We start from the raw sequence: 25490 nt of genomic DNA, 5'->3' as shown, positions 1-25490 counted from the left end.
TAATAAAGAACTCATAATGTTAAGACTGAAAGAGAAAGATCGGAGTATTGTTCTTTTCCTTAAACAAACTATTCTTTAGTTGTGTGAACTGAAAGGAACACTGCAACCCAGCAGCACCAAGTTCACCTAGGACCCAGACTGTGGTCTCTAAACACCACTTCACAGACTCTCTGGAGAAATGGTGTGATTCAGGTGCACATGAACCTGAGACAATCTGTGGGGCCAGAGAGCATCTGAAAGACAGTCAGAGACCAGTGGAGAGCTGCCCAAGCACTGCGGAACTAGCTACCAGGGACCCACTGGCCACAGATGGGACAGCATGAACATCAGAAAGAAAAGTGATAGCAATGGATTGACATTTACCTCTGTTTTGTCTTAAAAAGCTCTAAAAATGAAAAAAAAATTACACACAGACAATTGTAGCACTGGAGTAAGTTTTAAAATTGAGGTGTGAAAAATCCTCCAATTTTCTCTTTTTCAAAATTATTTTGGCTGTTAAGGGGTATTTTGCACTTCCATAAAATATTAGAAACTCCTAGACAATTCCTATACACAAAAAAATAAGACTTGTTGGAATTCTGATATGGACTGCATGAAAGCTACCAATGCAGATAGAAATAACCATGTTAACAATGTTGTTATCTTGCAATTCATGCACGTGGAATATCACTCCACTTATTCAGATCTTTCATTTTTTAACTTCCTTAACCAATAGATTGTAATTTTTGGTGTACTAGTCTTGAATTTCTTTTGTTAGATTTATTTCCATCTGTTTTATTCTTTTTTGTGCTATTATCAATGGAATTACATTTGTAATTATAGTGTCAAATGTTCTCTGTTCATATAAAGAAATACTATTGGTTTGTGAATACTGATCCTGTGTGTGAAAAATTTTCTATAACTGTCTATTTGTTCTAATAGTTTCTTGTGATCTTCAGAATTTTCTACCTTGGGCCATCTGTGAATAAATACAGTTCTATTTCTTTCTTTCCACGCTGACTGTCTTATTTCTTTTGCCTGCCTGATTGCAACGGCTGGAACCTCCAGTACTACATCGAGTAGAAAAGAATAGACATCCTTAACTTGTTCCCAAACTCAGGAAGAAAACATTCAGACTTTCACTATATTTTGTTGGCTGTTGGTTTTTCTTAGATGACCTTTTGCCACTTTTATCATAAATGAGTAAATGAGTGTTGGATTTTGTCAAAAACTTAACTGCATCTACTGAAATAAGGCACTCACTGTTTTCTGCACAGTGATAATAATCTCCCACAGAAATAAAACATTTATGGCTCCTGGGATCACAAACTATGAGTGACTTACTTTCTGGCAATCCTCCTGAAAGTAGACTGAAATAATTCTTCCAGAACATGCTGCTGTTCCCGACACAGAATTTCTGTCATCAACTCCATCAACATAGGGCTCTGGGATAACTCCAATGCATCCAGAAACTAGGAAAGAAACACACACCAATGGTGATGATGATGATAATTGTGTTGCACTGATTTTTGACAGTTCAAATAAAAAAGAGTAAATTATAACAGTTTCACAAAGATTAACAAATGCCAATATATGTCATTTTTGTGACTATAGTTAATGCTTGGCATATAATGTTCACAAAATACCTGAGTTTTGATTCCCTCAGAGTTTCACAGAAAGTTTTGCTCTGACCATGTTTAGGGTCATCTCTTCCCCTTCACGAGGCTGCTCCTGGGCCCCAGCCAAGGGTGCAAGTGTCCCCTCACACCAACCTCGTCACACAGCAGATGCCCCAGGCTGTGGGTCCAGCGTTCTCACCTCACGTCCCACCTTCCACCTCCATGTCCCTCTGCTCTATGCTTCAGGAGACAGCTGCAATCTTATCTGCCGTTTGGTGAAGGTTTATTAATTCTGCCCTCATGTAACTAATTTCCAAGAGCCCTCACTTGTTCTTTCTCAACATGACACTGTCTCTAGTCTCTGAAGTTACTCTGAACAGTCTCTTTGATGTTCTTATGTTGACGTGTTGACTCTGTTCCCTCTCAGTTCCTGTTGTTTTACGTCTTTTTCAGACCAGAAGCTTTCTTCAAACATTCCATGATTATTTGTGCTTGCACTTACAGTAAGAGAAAGGTACTATAGATATACTCAGAACTTTTGTGGACTTAACAAGTCCCTGGCAGATCGTGGGGGAGCAGGAAACTCAGGTGGTACTGGTGCAATGGTGCTGCTGCCCACTGATGACTTTCGAATTGCAGAAAGAATATACCATGCAACAGAGAAATGAGGCAGCAACCACTGCGACCAGCCAGCAGACATGAGGTCACTCAGAAGGCCTACTGAGGTGGGGCTGTTGCCAGAAAGGTGAGCCTGAATATCATGGCCATGCCTGCAGCCTGAATTCTAGTTTAGAGAAAATGCAAAGGGGGAGGGAAACAAAAAAGCACCTCAAGGAACCAATCAGACAAAGGGGGTCAGCCTCTAAGAACATACTCTGCTTTCTTCCAAAACCCAACATCACAGAGAAACAAAAGGGATGATGGGGAAGCACTTTACAGATGTAAAGACACAAGGGACATGACAATTTGAAGCAATTGTTAATTAGATCCTGATTTGAAACATCCAGACAAACAGGACATCAGGAGAAGTGTGACCGCAGATGACAGAACACAGGGTCTGACACCATTGTGAACTTTCCTGCATTTGGTATCAGCGTGGCACCTCCCGCTCAGGACGCACTGCTGAAGCATCCAAGGGTGAAGCTCCAGGACGTGTGCAGCTAACTCGCAAAGGTTTCAGCCAAATACACACACACACGTGCACACACACAAAGCAAGTATGACAAAAAGTTAACAGCTGAATACGGGAGATGGTTATAGGGATGCTTCTCAAACAACCACTACTCAAACTTCAGAAGCTGTACCATATACGTAATATTCTTATTTCTAGGCTTTTTTGGGTATTATTCTTCAAAACTTACACACCATGCATAAAATATTGCACAATATTTATATGCATAAAATACCTCACAATTTTTAACGTGGAAAAGAAAGAGTTCAGTCATGTCTGATTCTTTGTGACCCCATGGACTGTAGCCTACCAGGTTCCTCCGTCCATGGGATTTTCAAGGCAAGAGTACTGGAGTGGGTCGCCATTTCCTACTCCAGGGGATCTTCCCAACCCAGGGATTGAACCCAGGTCTCCTACATTATAGGTAGACGCTTTTACCATATGAGCCACCAGGGAAGTCTGAGGAACAATTAGTTACAAAGGATTCAGATACGCTTCTGCCTCCACAGACACCCAGCTTTCAAAATTAATTCAATAGTATCCTTAAAATTAGAACATTCTCTCCATATTTCACTTACTTCTCCCCAAGAAATGTTAACAGAAAACAAGCAGTGTTTTACCTTTAGTTGCTACTACTGAAAACAAACCTTTTTCATACAATCCACGTAGTTACTATAGCGCAGAGTCCCCGGGGGAAACTCTCCAGATCTCATGGGGAAATGAGAGACGATGAGCTTCTCAAGAGTACGTCTGAGTTCCTGCAGTCGGTCTCCCGTGAGGCTGGAGAAGAAGGGGAGCAGTGCCACGGCCTGGCCCTGCGGAGCAAGCACAAGCATGAGACTAGCCGCAGGCCCATGTACAAGAGTAATGACTGCTGTCTACAGATGGAGCCAGTGAGTTCAATGACCACTGCAGGACACCACGCCCACAGTGGGATGTGCCCCGTATCCAGACTTCCACTCTAGTCTCAGTGGCCAAGTCAGGGCCGCCCGAGAGCATGAGACAGGGCAGCACAAGTCTGTGTGATTTCTCCTCCTACAAGCAGAGCTGCTCCTAGGAACCTGCTGCCCAAGTCCTTGAGGAAAGACCATCGTGACAGCCTAAAGGGTAAACGCAGAACTGACTCTCCTCCACCAGGGCCCCGGAGACCCCAGGCAGGGCCTTCCTCCCTGGGCGGGACATCAGTTCCCAGATCCCCTTGTGCTGAGAAATGTGAGATCTGACTAAGCACACAAAGCAGAAAATCCCAGAGAAACATCCTGTGATCCATAGCAAGACACATTCATGAAGCTAAGCTTTACTGGAGTAAAATCTAACTGTTACTTTTAGGACTCTAAAATTACAGTCCATGAAGTTCTGGACCCAAGTTACTGAGATGTTTTAGATTCTTAATTGATAGAAAGATGACTGATGGCTACAAAAACCAGTAACAGGGACCCAGGAGTTCTCTGTGCTGCTCGTTCTGCTTTTGAGAATGCCTGAAATTTTCCATAATATAAAATTTAAAAAAAAAACAGAAAATATCACAAATACACAAAAATATAAAACAGGAAAACAAATGGAGACCATAACCTGAAAAAAATCTCTTTAATCTCTTACCTTTAAATGTAGATCCAATTTTGGATCAGCAAGTAGACTCACAAATGTTGTAAAAACTTCCGGGAAGGCACTGTGACTTGTATTAGAGGACACCGATGAATCAATCTAACAGAGGGAAAATAAACTCAGATTTCTACACGGTACTTCTAATTTCCTATACTACATTTTCTACTTTTTAAATTTCAGAAATGATCTATAAATTTGTTCTTGGACTTCAACAGTATGTCAACAGTTTCTGTTCTGAAATATTTTAAAACTATCCTCTAAGACAATGCATGTAAAAGACACATTGAGAAGATAAAGTATAAGAAAAAACAATGAGAATAAAGGACAATAAAGTAAAAAAACAGAAAAACATAAGATGTAAGTGAATCAGAAATTAGTCAAACCAATGAGCTTTTCAAGAAACCTCCATTAAATTTTCAAAGACACAAGCAAAGGACACAATTACATTTTCAAGGCTTCTCAAAATACCTGCAGAATTTTTGCCAGTAAGGTGAGCACCGCGGTTTTGCTGTCAGGGGTGGCGTCCCCAGCCCACCACGGGCCACAGCACCCCCATCTCTGCAGGACGGAGCTGACCAGTTTCAGGCCTTGCTGCCTCTGGCTGGCTCGGTCCCGGAAGCTCTGATCCAACAGACCGTTCAGGACGGCGCTCACCTGCAACAGTGTGGACAAAGGAAGGGAAACTTACCATCCAGGCCAGCAGACGGGCAACAGAATTTACTGTCATTCAAAGCTCTTCCCAGAAAATGAAGACACTATTTCCAGAAGAGCCATGTACCTCACAGCTCCTCAAATCTTAAGTTCACATGTGACTTAACATGTGAGCTTTCTTACAAAGGCCCACAGTGGTCTCCAGCCCCTTGACTAACTCAGGCTTAAACCACTACTGTCTTCTTAGTGGGGGCATTCTCCACAGGAGGGGAAGTCAGCTCTCTGCGGTCACCATCACCACCGTGTGCACTCATGTGCACACACACAGGGACACAGGCACACAGAGGTATACCCACAGGCGCACACACACACAGGCACATGCATACACAGGAACATGCACACAGGGACACATGTATTCCTGTCAAACCACCTTTCCAACAGCGCTCTCCGAAGCCCACTGAGACCCATGAATCAACATCCCCACCGCCATGACACCGCTCACAGGTGAGCCAGCCGCAAGCTAGCACATGTCTCCTTCCTTGGCGACACTGACGGCCATGAACTTAATACTTGGCTCATGAACAACACGGTTTGAATGGCACAGGTACCCTTGACGAGGAAATGCACTCTAGTGCCGTGGTCCATGGGAGCAGATCTGCACAGAGGACTGTACGTGGATTCTCGCTGGGCAGAGGGACAGCGCCCCAGTGTGTCCCCCTCCTGAGCTGTTCTCATGACCGTCACTGCTGCCATCAAACGCATTGGGGTGGGGGAGAGGGGAGGCTGTGCACCATCGGAGGGTGGGGGACGCCTCCCAGGGCTCGCGTGGGGGTCAGTGCCCGCCCCGGGAGACTGCCCACTTCCCAGACCCATGTCCTCCTCAGTCCCCGCTGCAAAATCATCTTGGTGCAGAACTTGCCCCCGCAGCTTTCTGGGGAGAGGCGTACAGGACGCAGACCTGTGGAGACCGGGCACATCAGAAACACCTGCTCTTGACTCTCACGTAGTTAACAACCTGCTGACTCGGGTACCAGCTGTAAAGTCTCCTTGCAATAACAGCTCATTAACTCAGCAGGAACTTATGCCTCTGCCTTAGAATGGCCATTGCAACAGTTAACGATTTTTGATGGTCTACCAACCAACTTAAAGTTCAAAATTAAGTTTCGCAGACCAAAGTCAACTACATATTAAATATTGACCTGCAAAGGTTCAGTGTGAGAGGCAAAGGGGCCAGAACATGAATGTGTGGGAAGCGAGGACTCAGCATTGTGACAGGGACTGCGGCGTTGGCCCAGTCACGGCCGGTGGAGACCAAGGCCGGTCGCTCCCACAGCTGAGCCGTGTTGTACGGGGCCCTGCGAGATGAGAACAAGGGTCAACGTCTCATATCCACTACATCACTAACTGCTCACAGAGGAGAGGCTTTGGGCAGGAGTTTTAGACCTTCCAGGCAGAGATTGTACTTTGTTTTAATGATGCATTTTCTCAGTAGTACGGCAACCCCTTTATAAGCATTACTAAAGGAAACACACTTTCCTAAGAGGAAAAACCCATTACCATTTTGGGATTATCCACAGATGACTTCATGAGCTCTGATACGGCAAGATCCAGATTTCTCAACAGTTCAGTGTTGATCGTTTCTGAGAACAGGTTGTAGAAAAAATGTCCATGAGAGAAGCTGACAATGTTCCTCTGGGTGCCTCCTGAGGATGGCGTGGACACCACAGCTGTGTCCAGGAGGAGACCTACCAGGCGCTCACACTGCAAGGAGGAGAGGGGATGGCAGTGGTCAGGACTCCCCGGGTGACAGGGAACTCTGACATGGAAAGCACAGGAGCCTGGCCTGGGAGGTCGGGGTTGGTCTGTACTACAGACCCTCCCCAGGCTCCATTTCCCAGGTTCCATTTGGGGTCAGAACTCTTCCTGACTCCCGTGTCTCCCAGGGCTCCCCAAAATCCTGCTTTGAGGGGAGCATCTGGGATATGTGAGGTCGTTAGACAGTAGTCTGTCTGTTCCGAGGGGACAAGGAGACAGGAGAAGGGACAGGGTGGGTGGGGACCCTCAGGTGAGGACATTAGACAGTAGTCTGTCTGTGCTGAGGGGGTATGGGGCGGGCAGGAGAAGGAGGGCATTGGATGGGGACCCTCAGCCAACAAGATCATCTAAGGTCGCCTGGCAGAGCCCGAGGCCATGAGCACGTAGGGCATCCGGATACACCTGCCACACCAGCCTCTCGAGTCATCAAGGCTGGGGGAGGAAGAGCCACTGCATCAGCACAGGGTGGCTCTGCACCCACAGAACGTTCTCTGCCTGAGAAAGACCAAACCTCAGCTCAAGAAGAATATCATTCTACTCCTTTTGTAAAAAAAGGAAAACTCTTTTCTTACGGAATAAAAAGTCCTCTCACACAGATCAGTTATTAAAGTCCTGTGCGGCTGAGAAAAGTGAAGTAAAAGTGAAAGTTGCTCAGTTGTGTCAGACCCTCTGCAACCCTATGGACTATATAGTCCATGGAATTCTCCAGGTCAGAATACAGCAGTGGGTAGCCGCAGCTGAGAAGGTTCCCAACTAAACTCCCATCTCCAGGGATACTGCGAGCGCTGCCTGAGGTCACCAGAAGGCACATGTGTACGTGGCCGCGTCTCCTACCAGTCCTCCGCATGCAAAGGCCAGCTCCAGAAGCTCACGCGCGAACCGCTGGCAGCCGGGGTCCAAGGAAGACAGACTCAGCCCCTCATTTTCAGGGGCGATGCTTTTATAAACCAGGGAAAGAAGCTTCATGCCGAGAGAATGCTGCTCATCTGCAGACTGAAGTGAAGCAACACTGAGATACCCAGCAATGAGACTCTGGAGAGGAAAACACCACCTCACTGCTTTCATTCATAAAAACCCATGTTCACTACCCTGACCACTGAGATATCCAGCAATGAGATGCTTGAGAGGAAAACACCACCTCACTGCTTTCATTCATAAAAACCCATGTTCACTACCCTGACCACTGAGATATCCAGCAATGAGATGCTTGAGAGGAAAACACAACCTCACTGCTTTCATTCATAAAAAGCCATGTTCACTAACAACGACCACTACCTTCTAACTCTCAGGGGCATCTTCACTCACTTCTGCTTCCTGCTACAAAGGGAGGACAGCAGTTAGTGCCTAAAGGTCTCAGAAGGCTGTTGAAAACATTCAGAAGTCCTTCACTGTATTTCCAGTTTATATTCATGAACTTTAGCATTCACTGTGGCATTTACACTCCAGGCAACATTGATGTGTCTGAAGCAAGTATTTCTCTAATTCCCATCTCAGCAAGCTCTGGACATAATGATATCTTAAAAAGACTAAATATAAATAGACTAACTGGCATAATAAGCTAAGAGAAATGTACAACAAAGCAGCACAGTTACCTGAGACGGCACTGCGACATGCAGAAAGCCAGCCTTGTGCAGCTGCTTACAAGCTGACACGAGAGAAGCCAGTCTGGCCCTCTTCGTGTGAGCGTCCGGGCCATACAGGTCAACAGCACACAGCTCCTCAATGCTGGCCAGGCAAGGAAGACAAAGAAAAACCAGGTGAGTGCTAGCCTCCTTACTGTAAGGACTCTGACAATCATGAGTCCTGCTGGAATGCGTTTACTAGCTTGCGGGGCCCCAGCCACGCTCGCTGTCCCTGGGCCAGGCAGGCCCTGGCTGACGCCACCCTCACGCTGAGCCCGTCCGGAGCCCCACCTTTCTGCCGTGACCTCTTCCAGGAGGCGGGCCTCCAGCACGTCCCGGTGCGGGGACATCCTCAGGGCCCTCAGCAGGCCCACACACACACCGGGGAGCTGCTCCATCACCCGCACATCTCCAACGTTGAAGCCCACACTCGAGGGTGCACACAACGTCCTCACCAGGAGCCTTATGAGGTCTGCGCTGCACAAGTCGTTCCTGAGGAGCTGGACAGACACAATGGCAGCATTGGGACTCCCAGTGCCCTGGACAGCCAGGCATGAGGGATTCTGTTTGCCTGGGGGAAGGGCTGGCACCCGCTCTCCACGAGCTTAGACAGCACACATTCCAGTCTCCCCGGGTCCCTCCATCTTTGCCCTGGGAGAGGCAGGCCTGTAGGTGCCCCCATGACACTCTCACAGGGAGGCCTGGACCCCAGGCCCAGGGAGAGGTGGGCCTGGAGGTGCCCCTGTGACACCCTCATGGGGTGGTCTGAGCCCTCAGCCCCAGGAGAGGAGCGCCTGGAGGTGCCCCGTGACACCCTCATGGGGCAACCTGGGCCGCCAGTCCTGGGAGAGGCAGGCCAGGTGCATAGCAGGCACCCAGCAGATGCCAATGGGTGGGCTGTGGGCCTCGGCCAGACAGACACATTTACAAACTTTGGCTGATGTGCATTTCCTCAGGCAGGTGCTCTGTCACAGTGTAAAACCCAAGAGCCAATAAGACATTTAGAAAATTGTCTTCTGTTCCCACATGAGAACCCGAAGTCCGGTATTTTCAAGGACAGACTGCTCCCACAAAAGGACAGCTCTGGGAAAGCAGACCCAGCGGGAGGGCAGGCCCACCTTCCAGCCGTCGGGGCAGGCACCCAGCAGCGTCGTGGAGAACTCCAGGACCCGAACGACCACTGTGCACTTGCTGTAGCTGTACCTGTCCCCCTCCTGCGGGCTGGGCCTGTCACCTGTGGTCCCCACGCCACAGCACCTTTGTGCTGCTGTGATGTCGTGCAGGGCGATGCTCTCTAAGAAGAAAGCCACTGCTTCCCAAAGTGAAGACTGCGTTTCAGCCCCTAGAAAAATTATAGTAAAATATCAGCATACACTTCCTTCTAAAACCACTAAGATTAACATCAAACTCCTTAAGTATGGGTGTGCTATACTTTCAGTCAAATTTTTAAAGGTTCCATAAAAGCTAAATAAAATGGGCAGTTGTTTCTTCTCATTTCAAAACACGACCCACCTCGAATTCAACTGCAGACCCACGAAGTAAGAACACACCTACGGAATGGTAGATCCTGCTTCTCAAACACTACTCACAGGACCATAAATTAACACCATCTTTTTGAAGAGCTATTTGCCCAATCATACTAAAAGCTTTGAAAAAATGTGCATACCAGTTTCTATTAAAGGTTTAAAAGTTCATATCCTTTGATTCAGCACTGAGATTTTATCCTCAGGAAATAATAGTGGAATCGCAAAGATACACTTTGAGGATGCTCGTTTTAGCAATGTTTTCAAATAAAAAAAGAAGAAACAACCTAAATGTCCTCCAAAGGGGCAGCTGGGAGACACATCCTGGCCTTAAACAGGGGGGTCTGACTGGCTGTTTCAAGGAGTCAATTTCAGACCAACTTCCAAACGGGTTTCCCACAAAACTCATGAGTCTGAGACACACTCCCCTCGCCCACCCTGTCTGCCGCATAAGGACAGACGCAAGCTCTCCACTCTGCGATCGGAGTGCAGCTCACCATCTGAGCATAGAAACGGAGACAAGTGACCCCAGTGGTCCCAAGTTGAGAGACAAGCAAAGGTGGAGGCTGGGTGAGACCCTCTTGGGTGGGGGCTTCCAGTTCTCTGTGTCACTAGATTTAAGGAAAGTTCATCAAACTGCCACCTGACGGGTCACTTGAGTAATTCTGATGACAGGTCATTATATATTCAAGTAACTGAGAGTACATATGGTCAGAATCATATTCTTAAACCCCAGGTACCCTTGAGTCCAGCAGACCAGGGGCCACCTGAGTCCTTCTAACCCTGTCACCTCTGACAGGACTGGGGGAGGACGCAGTCCCCTTGGTCAGCTGTCACCACAGCTGGAGCAGATGCCCCCAGTTCAATCATTTGAACAGCACAAGCTGTTCTATGGCACGTCTGCAGTTCGGCCCATGCAAGCGAGGACCCAAGAGAAATCCCAGACACTAAACCGGCTGCTCTGAGCCTCACAGCAGAGCGTACCTGGCAGCCACCAGCCGGCTCCACGCACTCCACCCTGGGGACGCCCCTCCCAGAGCAGCACCTGCTGCGTGGATCATGCAGGTCCCCAGGGGGACAGAGCCTGCTCAGCACACACATCCCACCGCCCGCTGTCCTCCGCAAGCACCGTCACTACTGCCTAGAGAAGAAATGCTCCAGGAACAGAAGAGCTAAGAAAACTATAGACACACCACCCAGGAGCTCAGAAGATGAGGGGGGATGGGGGTGGAGAACCAGGGAGCAGGGAGAGAGATGGGTGAAGACCCCGGGGCGGGGAGACAGGGGGCCTCACACCCTGACTGTGAGCACAGGGAGCTGGCAGAGCTGAGAATGACACCCCGTGATCCTGTCCAGTCACGCGCCCCCCATCTCGTCCCCAGCCTGGCTCCGGGCAGAGCCGTGGAGCCGGCCCGGGAGGCTCTACCCACCCAGGACCTCGGTGGCGCTGAGGGTGCCCGCATCCAGGAAGGTGTTGTAGCACTCCAGCGCGGCCAGCAGCGTGTCCATCCACTGCAGGGTGGCGCGCAGGCTGAAGGGGCCCTGCAGGTGGCGGAGGGTGGGCTGGGCCAGCAGGCCAGCCGGCCGGTCCCGGGCTCCTCCGCCCTCGAAGGTGCTCACGAGGAAGGGGACGCCTTCCTTCTGGACCAGGTCTCTCAGCCATGAGGAAGGGGACCTGTTGCCTTAAAAGAGAAACAGGATTCAAGTACACACATCAGTCACTCTCGTGTAATTAAAATCATTTGGCAATCACTATACAAAAATTAAAAATAGCTTCTCACAACAATAAAGAACAAAAAAAGTCTGGGATGTTAAAATGTAATCACACCGTAACAAGATGGGCAATATCACAATATTTCAAATATAGCCCCCCATAAAAGACTCACATAAACAAACCTACCAAGGCAATGAAATTCCAAAATGATCCAGGATAGTGTTTTTCTGGCTGTGGCACTCACAGCTCATTCACTGTGCTCACAGACAAGAAGGTTATTTCCACCAGAAGTCATTCTCAGTTTCTTTACACATTAGCAACCCAACTGGATACCACATGACTACCTATAAACTTCAGACTCTTCCTCTTGCCCTCTTTCTTGAGAACCATGAATGCTTTTTTGAAGGAACAAGCACAAGAGCAGTGAGGCCCTCTGAATGTCCTGCCTGTCCAGCCGGCACCATGGGGAGAGGCTCTCTGGCCGGTGTCCCATCCAGTGACTCATACAACATCCACCTCCGCGGCTGTCACCAAGATTATGTGAACTGAAGCAGCTAATATCTGAAACAGTGCTTGTAAGAGCATCTACCATGTGGCAAAGTCCAGTGTTCATTAAATGAGAGAATTACATGGTCTGCTTTTTAAAAGATATTTCTCTAATAGGTATTATTTTCTAAATTAAGCAAAGAACATTAAAGTGTATTTTGTAGGCTCTGAAATCAGTGACTTTAAATATGTCAAGTCATTCTGACTCTAATGAAGTTAGAGACAGAAACTGAAACAGTAATGTATTTCTGAGGCAAAAGAAGAAATGTTTTTTAATGTGTCAGAAAACACCTATCACAAGTCATGTAAGAAAAGATTAGAACCATGCTTTCAAGGTTTTAGAAATAAAAATTACCAGTCCACTATATTCACTAAGAGACAAAGAAAACTGTAACAATGAGTAAAGAAAAAGAAGATATGTAAATTCTACACTGAGTGCTAGCTGGGCGTGGCAGCAGAGAGCATGCAGAAATGAAGGGCCTAGGAAGACAGGCCTAGGGGGAAACAAGATGGGGGGTTGTCTCTTGCTCCCACTCCCCCTGTGAGGTGGGGCCTGTCTCTGGGCCCTTCCACCACCATTCCCTGGTGGGGAACAAACCTGCATGGTTCATCATGTCCCATGCATCTGGGTGTCCACAAACCTGGCCCCCATGCACAGGGCACCTCTGCAGGACATAGGACCTTAAATATCCCTGAAGTGGGCAGAGGCCCCCTGGAGGACACAGGAGGAGGAGTCAGATGGAGAACCCAGCATCAGGTGCCGAACACAGATCATTCTGAGAGGCAGAGCCCTGATATTTCACGCAAGCATAGGCGGGCCTGCAGCAAGAGCAGCTGCGCCGACGCCACCAGCGGGCATGGGGCCTGCAGGAAGCAGTCCCACCTCCACCCCATGCGTCCACTCTGCACTGACTTCCTTGTGAGAATGGAAACATGCAAAACAAACTTTGCTAACTCAAAACATATATAAAATACTAATGCTTTTTAAACAGTTTCCTAAAAGTTAAAAGCACAAACATACATCTCTATCACATATGCTAAATTATAGTATAGAGGATAAACACATATTATATGTTTACATAGTACACAGCATGAATAAAATCATGATATATAGTATGTAAATTATATGATATTTAACATCACGTATTTCACAGTATCTACTACATTCCACAGTATAACAAAATGCACAATCCTTCTAACTCCCAGAATGACAGGAGAGCATCTCGCCTCTTGGTCCCCACAGTGGTCCTCCATGCCACCTGCTGTGGAGAACAGGCTCAGGAGCCATGGTGCAGGGCACCGCCTCACCCAGACGCACATGGCCCAGCAGCACTTGGTTCCAGATTTGTGCCGGCTGCACGGGAAGCCCAGCGTCCCCACTCCTCAGCTACCAACCCTGGGGATGGGCTAACTGCAGAGAACAAGACACTCATTCCTGAGGAACTGAGACATGAGCTCAAGTCTCCAAGCACGGTTTAACGGTTCAGCACAGGAACACAGGTCCACTGCTTTCCCTTAATATCACAGAGATCTGAGATCATTCAGACTTAGGAGTCTGGAATCCCTTATTAATTTACATGTCAAAATAAAACAACTACATTACTTCATTACCTATTAATAATGTTTCTAAATCTTAACTGAATATCGTGTTAACAACTACCATGGTCATTCTAAGTGGAATAGAAAAGCAAAAATGTTGTAGAACAAAAAAAAAGATACTAGGAAATCCTAAATTAACTTCCTCTGTATCATCTAACATCAAAATAGCATTTTTCCTTCTATAAATCTTTGAGAACTGTGTAGCCAACATTATCAGCTGTCATACAAATGATCTGAAATGATTATTAAACATACTTTTCATTTGTTAGAAGCATGTTACATTTCTCTAAATGGAAAGATCACGTTTTATATAAGTACATCTCTAGACTACTGGCAAGACACTTGCAGGGCCCAACGACCACCATACCTGGCAGCAAAGGAACAAGCTTATAGAAGAGTTCTATGCACTTGTGTCGACACTCTGTCTGGGGCCTCCCGCAGTTGGCGAAAAGCCACTGGACCACATCCGACAGGCACAAGGATGCCGCAGGTGGGAAGCCTCTGTATGGAGGACACACTGCATTCAGTATTTGCCCCAAAATTCAGCGTTTAGCCAACCCCAGAGCCCATAAACCATAAATTCAATTTTGTTTCCCTAATACATGTGAAAACCTCATTAAAAGGCATTTGATTTATTTTTAATGTATTATCATTAGAATAGAGTCAAAATGTCAAATTTGAGTCAATAGAGTCAATAGAGTCAAAATTTCACCTATTTCACAGGTGAAATAGGTCCAAATGCTCATTGCCTTTTTTTTTTTTAATTGAGGGAAAAATTAACAAGCATTTCTTAAAAGAACAGCACCGAGTATTTTCATGTTTTCTGTTAAGTGCAATTTAAAACAGAAGGGGTTAAGGATCTGAAGCAGAACTTCTCAAGAGTGCCCCCTGGACCAGCTGCGACAGTATCATCTGTAAACTCAGCAGAAAGGCAAATTCTCAACCCACTGCAAACCTACGAAGGCCAATTCCAGGGCAGGGCCCAGGGACCCGTGCTGTCACCAAACCTCAAAGTAATCCTGCTGCTCAAGGGTGAGCATGAGCAACCTGGAGGGATGACACACCAAGGGTCGGGGAGAATTGATTTTAAAACCACAGAGGGAGAATCACCGTCCAGTCCACAGGCTATGCCTCTGCACAGTGGAGGCACATGCCAGGGCTCCTCAGGCCCCTGCACAGACCCAGGGGAGGGGGCATGGCACACCCCGACCCCGTCTGAGAATGGGACCCGGCAGGATGGAAATGGGAGTAAAGACAGGAAACCACTGGGCGATGAGCCAGCCTTGGTCTTGAAGGACTTCATTTCAAAATCCTACTGTTCTAATATTTTGGTTCTTACATTCCAAATCTACTCCATAGCATCTCAAGCAATTCCACATCAGAGCTGTATTCAGTGCAGACATATCTCGGCTCCAACAATAACTCTCAAACTGCATCTACCACCCCATGCAAGATTACACCTTAAATGAAGCACTTTTAGACACAGAGCTTTTAAATGACTTTGGAAAACTGACGCTATACTTTTACAAATTCCTCCCAGATTCCCATGTGCTGACTGAGAATTAGTTTTATGTTGGGGGCGCAGGGGAAGAAAGAGAAAGGAAGCAACATCACCTACCGGGGACAGCGTCGCTTTTTGGCTTTGTTTAAGGAAACATGCTTCTTCTCGATGATGCGCCCCAGGTGGTCGACAGCATCACAGCACTGCTGAACCGTACCTGCTCTCAACACACAGACATCGCCACGGAGATTCACAGCTGACAGTCATCAACACAGCAGTGCTAGGCTTACTGGCCGAGCTTCATAATTAAAACAGGTGATTTTATAAAATACAACACTGCATGTCCACAACCAAAACCCGTGTTTAAGAAACTGCAGGTCGGCATGGTGCACACTCACACAGAGCGACACACCAGCCCCGCCAGCCAGATGCAGCCTCAGTTCCGGGTGGGACATGGGACCCACCAGGCTGGCCAGAGCCCACGCACCCCACTGCAGGCTGTCATCTCAGGGGGATTCCCTGGCCCTCCTTCTCTGCTGCACGTTAAACTCTGTTATAGTTGATAATACAGCACTGCAGGAGAAAGGAAGTAAAACGGTGAAATCATCCACAGGCATCTAGGGTGGTTAGGAAAGAGGCCTCACCTGTTACCAAGAAAGCATTTTCTGTCTACACTCTTTACCTGACTGTGATTTTTAAGAGTCAAATTTCTCCTGTTGAGAAAAGTCACCTGTATACGATGTCAAGATGAAGCAATTTTAATGTAATGCTGGCAGGACTGAATTTTAGATGTTTTTACTCATTAGTAGGGCTATCGACATGGAGGACAGCAGGGCTCCGTGTGTCTGTTAAAAACAACAGGCACCTCCCTGGTGAGGGAGGGTGTCTCCACACGTGAGGGCCACATCAGCACCCTGGGTTGGACCCCCAGGCAGACTGAGTCAGGGATCGCCAAGAAGTCCTCCAGCTGTCTGCCCTGTGCCAGCCGTGCGTTTCCACCAGCTGAGTCACCACGGCAGCTGGCTGGCTTCACTGGGGCTTCACCATAAAACTGCCCTGCCTGCCCCGGGCAGGACCCCACATGCCCAGGGTCAACCTGAGTGGCCGCCAGGGGACATGGTGGGTCTTAGGGGTGGGGGTACAGACACCTCTTGCATAAACTGGATTAGAGGCTATGAGGGGCCCGTCCTTGCTTCACTCATCACCCTAAACAGGAGACGAGAGAAGACTGTGCCTCACAAGGGAGTGGCCTTGGCCCCCACCCCGTGTGGACAAGCTGACGAGCTGTGAAGGCCAGCGTGCACAGAAAGCCCGAATGGACCTACCCAAAGACCTCTCGTCTGTGTGCGCCAAGGCCAGGCTTTCCATGTACGTGACCAGGGCTTCAAACACAAACTGTTCCACCAGAGCCGCCTCCTCTCTGCAACAGAGAACATGAGTGTCATCTCAGAATCGGAAAACAGCCACGACACAGGGACACAGCAATGCTACCAGAGGGAACACACCTGAACTGAATCTGTCTTTAGGAATGGCTCAAATACTTTAAAACAGAAAACCACCTAAACCACATCTCAAAGAAGAAAACCTGGCCAAGAACAGACCCAAGAGACATGGGCCCTTTATGACAAGCACCCTCTTCCACCTGTGGACCTGCTCACAGCACATGACCTTGAACCACTGTTCTGACCACACTCCACACATCTCCCCAACATTATATGTAGCAGAAAAGAAGATCTGGTCCTACATTCATTCTTTTAAAGCAACTTCAAAAGCTCTTCTACCCATCCAAAAACAAGTCAACACCAGCAGTCATCTCTGGGCCTTTCACCACCACATGTAACACTTACACGGACCACCACCATCTTTGGATGATCCACTGACAGCAGACCTCCGGGGGCTCAGGGCACAGGCCAGCCTCCCCCTGGAAAATCTGTTCCTCTTACGCAGGACAGGGAATGATTGTGTACACACTGCCAGGCAGAGGCACGCAGTCTCATGGGCATTACAGCTTGTGACCAAGAGCACAGTCACCGCTCCCCACTCTGGGAAGGGGTGTTTTCCCGGAACCACAGTGAGGACCAGGGTGAGAGGGAGAGTGAGGATCAGAGTGAGGGACCAGAGTGAGGACAAGAGTAAGGACCAGAGTGAGGGACTAGAGTGAGGACTAGAGTGGGGGATGAGAGTGAGGGAGCAGAGTGAAGGAGCAGAGTGAGGACAAGAGTGAGGGACCACAGTGAGGACCAGACTGAGGACAAGAGTGAGGGACCAGACTGAGGACCAGAGTGAGGGATAAGAGTGAGGATCAGAGTGAGGACGAGAGTGAGGAACAGAGGGAGGGACCAGAGTGAGGACAAGAGTGAGGGACCAGACTGAGGACCAGACGACCAGAGTGAGGGATGAGATTGAGGACCAGAGTGAGGGATGAGAGTGAGGACAAGAGTGAGGGATGAGAGTGAGGACAAGAGTGAGGAACCAGAGCGAGGACCAGAGTGAGGATGAGAGTGAGGGACCAGAGTGAGGACCAGAGTGAGGCATCAGAGTGAGGGACCAGAGTGAGGACGAGAGTGAGGGACAAGAGTGAGGACCAGAGTGAGAACCAGTGAGGATGAAGAGTGAGGGATGAGAGTGAGGGAGCAGAATGAGGAGCAGAGTGAGGGATGAGAGTGAGGGACCAGAGTGAGGGACCAGACTGAGGACCAGAGTGAGGGATAAGAGTGAGGATCAGAGTGAGGACGAGAGTGAGGAACAGAGGGAGGGACCAGAGTGAGGACAAGAGTGAGGGACCAGACTGAGGACCAGACGACCAGAGTGAGGGATGAGATTGAGGACCAGAGTGAGGGATGAGAGTGAGGACAAGAGTGAGGGACGAGAGTGAGTACCAGAGTGAGGAACCAGAGCGAGGACCAGAGTGAGGATGAGAGTGAGGAACCAGAGTGAGGACCAGAGTGAGGACCAGAGTGAGGGACCAGAGTGAGGACGAGAGTGAGGGACAAGAGTGAGGACCAGAGTGAGAACCAGTGAGGATGAAGAGTGAGGGATGAGAGTGAGGGAGCAGAATGAGGAGCAGAGTGAGGGATGAGAGTGAGGGACCAGAGTGAGGGACCAGAACGAGGACCAGAGTGAGGAACCAGAGTGAGGACCAGAGTGAGGGACCAGCAGGGCTAGAGGATGGGGGCATCAGGACTAGACTGCACATTGTTGTCTGGTTTGGCAGGAATATTACCTAACTTTTTTTTTTAATTTGAATCCTGGAAGGGTATCCCAGAAGCCTCTTAGGGTTCCACAGGCCCCACATCTTCCTCACACACAGCCCGTCACACACCCCGATTTGACACTGAAAATACAGGCTGTGGGCAAAAGCATGAGGCAGGATGGAACATGGGTGTCAGAGTAGAAGAAGAGGTTCCCCTGAAGAGCATCGTGTGATCAAACTGTCAGAGCTGGAGTCAATCTGAGAGGGCCAGGGTGACTAAAGTAGTTTTATCTTAAACAAAAGATAGTAACACAAGAACCAAATTCATTTAAAGTAGTGAGAAGGGAAATGACAAGACAAATGATACTCTAAAACTGTGCTCCCCAAAGAAAGATCTCCAGAACAGCCCCAGAGCATGCAGGAAGGACGTGTCCAAGCCTGTATTCATATCCTCCAACACATGACACCCCCACACAGCTCCCTAGGCATCTTCTCTCAAAGCCACTTGGAACACGGCCCAGCAAACCCAGGTAACCAAGAAAGACAGCAACAGGGTAAAGGAAACAAGGTCTCACCAGAACAGGGATGGGAGGGGCGGATGGGGAAAGGAGAGTCACAAATGAGGAAGAGGAGGACATAAAGTCAGAGGCAAGTCAGACAAGGCATAGAGAAGGGCTGGACGAGTCTCGAGACCCAGGGGGTGCTTCCAGCCTGGCTCTCCTCCAGAACTGCTTCAGCTATTCGGGGTCTTTGTGGCTCCGTACACATATTAGGATTGCTGGTCCTCAGCTCAGTTCACTCAGCCGTGTCCGACTCTTTGCAACCCCATGAACCGCAGCACTCCAGGCCTCCCTGTCCATCACCAACTCCTGGAGTCCACCCAAACTCATGTCCCTTGAGTCAGTGATGCCATCCAACCATCTCATCCTCTGTCATCCCCTTCTCCTCCTGCCCCCAATCCCTCCCAGCATCAGGGTCTTTTCCAATGAGTCAACTCTTCGCATGAGGTGTCCAAAGTATTGGAGTTTCAGCTTCAGCATCAGTCCTTCCAATGAACACCCAGGACTGATCTCCTTTAGGATGGACTGGTTGGATCTCCTTGCAGTCCAAGGGACTCTCAAGAGTCTTCTCCAACACCACAGTTCAAAAGCATCAATTCTTCTGCGCTCAGCTTTCTGTATAGTCCAACTCTCACATCCATACATGACCACTGCAAAAACCATAGCCTTGACTAGACGGACCTTTGTTGACAAAGTAATGTCTCTGCTTTTTAATATGCTGTCCAGGTTGGTCATAACTTTTCTTCCAAGGAGTAAGAGTCTTCTAATTTCATGGCCGCAATCACCATCTGCAGTAATTTTGGAGCCCAGAAAAATAAAGTCAGCCACTGTTTCCACTGTTTCCCCATCTATTTGCCATGAAGTGATGGGACCGGATGCCATGATCTTAGTTTTCTGAATGTTGAGCTTTAAGCCAGCTTTTTCACTCTCCTCTTTCACTTGCATCAGGAGGCTCTTTAGTTCTTTTTCACTTTCTGTCCTATTTCTGTGCAAACGGCCATCAGGATTTGGGTAGAGACAGCACTGAGTCTCGCGACTTGTGTGGGAAGTATGGAAATTTTAACAATATTAATTCTTCCAATCCATGAGCACAGAACATCCTCCTATCTGTTGGAGTCTTCTTCAATTTCTGTCATCAGTGTCTTACAGCTGTCAGTGTACAGGTCTTTCACCCCCTTGGTTAAATTTATTCCGAGGTATTTTATTCCTTTTGATACAACTGTAAATGAGACTGCTTTCTTAATTTTACTTTCTGATTGTTCATTATGAGTACACAGAAAGGCAACAGATTTTTCTGTACTTATTTTGTATTCTGCAACTTTATTGAGTTTATCAGTTCTAACAGTTTTACTGGTGGAGTCTTTAGGGTTCTCTATGCAAACTATCTGGAGAAGGCAATGGCAACCCACTCCAGTACTCTTGCCTGGAAAATCCCACGGACGGAGGAGCCTGGTAGGCTGCAGTCCATGGGGTCGCAAAGAGTCAGATACGACTGAGCGACTTCACTTTCACTTTTCACGTTCATGCACTGGAGAAGGAAATGGCAACCCACTCCAGTGTTCTTGCCTGGAGAATCCCAGGGACGGCAGAGCCTGGTGGGCTGCCGTCTATGGGGTCGCACAGAGTCGGACACGACTGAAGCGACTTAGCAGCAGTAGCAGCAGCATGCAAACTATCATGTCATCTGTGGGCTCTCCTGGTAGTCCAGTGGTTCAGAATCTGAGGTTCCACTGCAGGAGGTGCAGGTCTGATCCCTGACTGGGGAACTAATATCCCACACACCGGGTGGTGTGTCCATATGTTTTAAACATTCTTATGTACAGATAGGTTTCACAACTTAAAAAACTGAAAGAAAAAAAAAAAACTTATCAAAATACCAAGGGCATTTTTCACAGAACTAGAACAAATAATTTTAAATTTTGTATGGAAATATAAAAGACCCCAAATAGCTGAGACAATCTTGAGAAAGAGTAACAGAGCTATTAGGAATTACATTCCCTGAGTTCAGACTATACTGTACTGTAATCAAAATGGCCTGAGACTGGCACAAAAACAGACGGATAGATAAAGAGAACACAGTAGAAAGCCCAGAAATAAAACCTTCCAGTTATGGTCAGTCAATCTATGACAAATGAGGCAAGAATACACAATGCAGAAAAGACAGGGTCTTCAATAAGTGCTGTTGGGCAAACTAGACAGCTATATACAAAAAATGAAATTAGAACATTCATTCTCTAGCAACATATAAAAAAAATGAATTAAATACCTACATGTAAGGTCTTTAACAGACTTTAAAGACTGCATATGTGACTGTATATGCAGTCATATGTAAGACTGCAAAACATAAAAGTCCTAGAAGAAAATACAGGCAGAACACTCTATGACATAAACTATAGCAATATTTTCTTGGATCTGTCTCCTAAAGCAAAGGAAATAAAAGCAAAAAGAAACAAATGGGGCCTAATTAAACTTAAGTTCCTGCTTAGCAAAGGAAGACATCAACAAGAGAAAATGACAACCTACAAAGCAGGAGAAAACATTTGCAAATGATATGATAAATATGAGGTTAGTATACAAAATACACAAACAACTCAGCATCAAAAAACAGTCCATTTAAAATCAGGCAGAAGACCCGAACAGACACTTTACCAAAGGAGACACACAGACGGCCAAAAGGAACACGAAAAGATGATCAACATCATTAAGCATCTGGGAAATTCAATCAAAACCACAATGACATATCACCTCACACCTGTCAGATAACTATCACCAAAAAGACCAGAAATCATGAGTACTGCTGAGGATGTGGAGAAAGGGAGCCCTCGGGCACTGTTGGTGGGAATGTAAATTAGTGCAGCCACCATGGAAATAGCATGGAAGTTCCTAGAAACTTTAAAACTACATCTACCATACAACCCAGCAATTCCACTCCTGGGCATATACCTGAGAAAACCGTAATTCAATAAGATAAAAGCACCCCAATGTTCACAGCAGCACTAATCACAATAGCCAAGACATAGAAACAACCTAAGTTTCCACTGACAGACAAAAGGATGAACAAGATGTGTATATATACAATGGACTATTACACAGCACAAGAAAGAATGAAATAATGCTATTCACAGCTATATGGCTTGACCTAGAGAGTATTATGCTTAGTGAAACAGATTAAAAAAAAAAGAGAGATCAAACACAAATATCGCATAGTATCACTTATATGGGGACTCTAAAAAATAAAACAAACATATGTACATAACAAAACAGAAACAGACTCACAGATACAAAGAACAAACCAGTGACTACCAGAGGGAAGGAGGAGGGGCAAAACAGGGGTGGAGGAATTCAAGACACAAACTGCTATGTATAACACAGATAAGAAACTATGGTATAATGTATAATACAGGAATATAGCCAATATTTTCTCATAACTATAAATGAAGCATAACCTTTAGAACTGAATCACACTGTACACCTAACATTTTACATCAACTCCACCTCAACTAAAAACTTAACAATGACTTCAAACTCCTGTCAATTCTCATACAACCATGAACATGCCCCCACATGCAGATACAGACACCCATCAGTCCAACCATCCATCATATCTCCACCTACCACCCATCCATCTACAATCTATCTACTTACCACCCACCTACCTCCCCCATTCATCCGTCCATCATCTCTCTTATTTTAACAACTGCTCCCTCATCATTATCCAAGTGCCATTTCCTGAGAGAAGCTATTCTGACTAAATGAGGTCTGATTATATGTTATAAGATCCTTTAGTAATCATGTACCACTACTTAATTTTTCTTTTTTTTCTCTGCATGGCATAGCTCATGGGACCTTGGTTCCCCAACCAGGGGTCAATCCTGAGCCCTCAGCAATGGAAGCATGGAGTCCTAACCACAGGGCCACCAGAGAATCCCTTATACTACTACTAAAAGCATTGATTTCAGCTACAAATCTTACCTTTATCTATGTGATTATTACCTGCCTCTCTTTTTTAAATGCCACGTCATGAAACACTGCATCTTTGTACCTCCAGCATCTGGCACGGAGCCTGACATGTGCAGCCTAACTTAGCAACCAGTGCTCAACGAAGGAACGAGCCAGCACCACCACATTCTTCGGTTAGGGACTACCTTTTCCATGAACCATGAGACAGCCTCCTCCCCAGCATCCTGGCGCTCAGACCACTCCCCGCACAGCCACTGGCAGGTGAGCTTCAGGACAAGTCCAACCATGCTCCCTGCTCCCATGACTCCCTTCAGATCTTAGCTCTACAGAGAGGCCCATGGCCAGCCTCACTTCACTCCCATTCGCACCTCAATCCCCACAGCAAGGAAGAGAAAATGTGTCTCCTCAGACCCCCGTCTGTCTCTTATCTCTGCCTGTCTCTCTGACCTGGGCTTGGGCCTTTCTACTCGGCTCCAATCTAACTCCCAGTGTAACCTACTCACCCTGTGTCAGACTTTCCTTCACATGCTTCACAAGCCTCTCACTACGTCGTTTGTTGCACTTTCCAAACTGTGTATATTAAGCCTGAATGCAGTTCTCAGCACTTTCTGAGCCTCCTTTTGAATGCAAACAGCATTTTAATTCATTATTTAATCCTCAGAAACAGCACAGTGTCCAGAATGTAAGTATTCACTAAGCGCTTGATACACGATTACATGGATGCATAAACAGCAAGTCACTTCACAAAATCACTACTGGAAACGTAAGGACCTTTACACTCTTCCCAGCACAGGACTCTTGAACTCCCTGTAGATATTATCACTTTTCCTGCCCCTCCTTATCCCTGACACGGAACTCACGTGCCTGAACTCCCTGTAGATATTATTACTCTCCCCACATCCCCTCACCCCCAACAGGGAACTCACACACCTGAACTCCCTATAGATATTATTAAAAGCGAGCGATGCTCCCAGTCTCTTGAAAGCATTGGGGTGAAGTGCAAAGCTGTACAGTCGCTTGAAGAGTGACTTGGTGTTTACTGGACTGTTCTCCTGCTGCTGCGGTGTTGTCTGCTTAATGGACCATTTGAGGAATTCCCGAATACACTGACCACAAAAATCTCTTAAAGTGCTGTCCACGGGGTCCACAATTCCATCCTGAAACAAAGCATAAAGTGACAGCTGAGTACCCTGAACATAACTGGAGTAAGTTATGGGAATGAATTTAGAGCTCAATTCAGGAACAAATAGACACTAGTGAAGAGGCTTCTCAGGAAGCATCTAGATTCTAATAACAAATTCCTTCGACAAAATGAAACTGTCTTTTACACAAACTAAGAAGCTGAAACATTTGTAAGAAAAGAGAGAGAATAACTATATATTAACAAAGCAGTCTCTCGTTCCTTGAATAAACACAATGGCTGTATCCTGAAACCTTCTGCTGCTGATTCTACCTGTAACAGCACCTGCGATGTTTATCTATTGAGGATGAAGAAAAGACCTTGCAAGTCTCAAGGGAATTGAAATGCTACACAAAGAAAAATCTGAGAGATGTGGTTCTGAAAACATAACTTTCTGTCAGAGCACACTCCACAATGGTATGGTCTCTGAAAGTGAAGTGAAAGTTGCTCAGTCGTGTCCAACTCTTTGCAACCCCATGGACTATATAGTCCATGGAATTATGAAGGCCAGAATAACGGAGTGGGCAGCCATTCCCTTCTCCAGGGGATCTTCCCAACCCAGGGATTGAACCCAGGTCTGTCATGTTGCAGGCAGATTCTTTGCCGGCTGAGCCACCACCAAAGCCCATGGTCTCTGAACACCTAGAAAAAACTGCCCAGGAAACTTGAGTGTTTGTTTCCCTCTTTGATCCACGACGAAGTTTTAACTTGAGAAAGTACTAAGAAAATGAAATAAGAGGATTCTAACACAACTGGTTCCCTGCCATACACAAAATCTCTGATCGCAGTGCTAGCCAGAGTCAAGGAGGTGATGGTCACACACAGCAGAAATGGCAGAGGTGCGAACGGGAGAGACACATGGGTGCTGGAGCCTGCACCAGCTCTCACCTCCACAACCAGTTCTCACCTCCACAACCAGCTCTTACCTCCACAACCAGCTCTCACCTCCACAACCAGCTCTCATCTCCACAACCAGCTCTCATCGCCACAACCAGCTCTCGCGTCCACAACCAGCTCACATTACATTTCCATTCTCACCCTGACTTAAACTGCCTTCAGTGATCAGCTAAGATAGGGACTTCAGAAACAGTGGAATAAATTCGTCTGCTTGAAATATGCCACAAGTGAAGCTAAATTAACTGGATCTGTCACAGGCAGCTCCACCACCAGACCCTGCTGGAACTAAACCACAGCTGTGCTGATGCCACTATCCTAATTACAAGTGTTCACTAATGCCCACCACCCATGTGAC

At 47.1% G+C, this 25490-nt stretch overlaps 1 protein-coding gene across 2 annotated transcripts in view; it reads right to left on the bottom strand.

Annotated features, from left to right (window-relative positions):
* Positions 1-25490, bottom strand: part of PRKDC (protein kinase, DNA-activated, catalytic subunit) — a 136458-nt gene that overhangs the window by 77444 nt on the left and 33524 nt on the right. For both annotated transcript variants that reach the window (XR_010658720.1, XM_065903562.1), the window contains exons 27-40: positions 23989-24215; positions 16671-16765; positions 15463-15562; positions 14212-14345; positions 11416-11667; positions 9581-9804; positions 8754-8962; positions 8433-8565; positions 7675-7833; positions 6583-6786; positions 4843-5028; positions 4369-4473; positions 3417-3584; positions 1324-1451 (exon numbers count right to left, since the gene is read on the bottom strand). Coding sequence is in view for 1 of the 2 variants with exons in the window: in XM_065903562.1 (XP_065759634.1) it covers positions 1324-1451; positions 3417-3584; positions 4369-4473; positions 4843-5028; positions 6583-6786; positions 7675-7833; positions 8433-8565; positions 8754-8962; positions 9581-9804; positions 11416-11667; positions 14212-14345; positions 15463-15562; positions 16671-16765; positions 23989-24215 (2324 nt within the window). In the remaining variant the exon portion in view is untranslated. The remainder of the gene's footprint in view (positions 1-1323; positions 1452-3416; positions 3585-4368; positions 4474-4842; positions 5029-6582; positions 6787-7674; positions 7834-8432; positions 8566-8753; positions 8963-9580; positions 9805-11415; positions 11668-14211; positions 14346-15462; positions 15563-16670; positions 16766-23988; positions 24216-25490) is intronic.

Source organism: Muntiacus reevesi, chromosome 12, assembly GCF_963930625.1.
Source record: "Muntiacus reevesi chromosome 12, mMunRee1.1, whole genome shotgun sequence".
NCBI lineage: Eukaryota > Metazoa > Chordata > Mammalia > Artiodactyla > Cervidae > Muntiacus > Muntiacus reevesi.
This window is presented reverse-complemented; position numbering and strand designations above follow the sequence as displayed.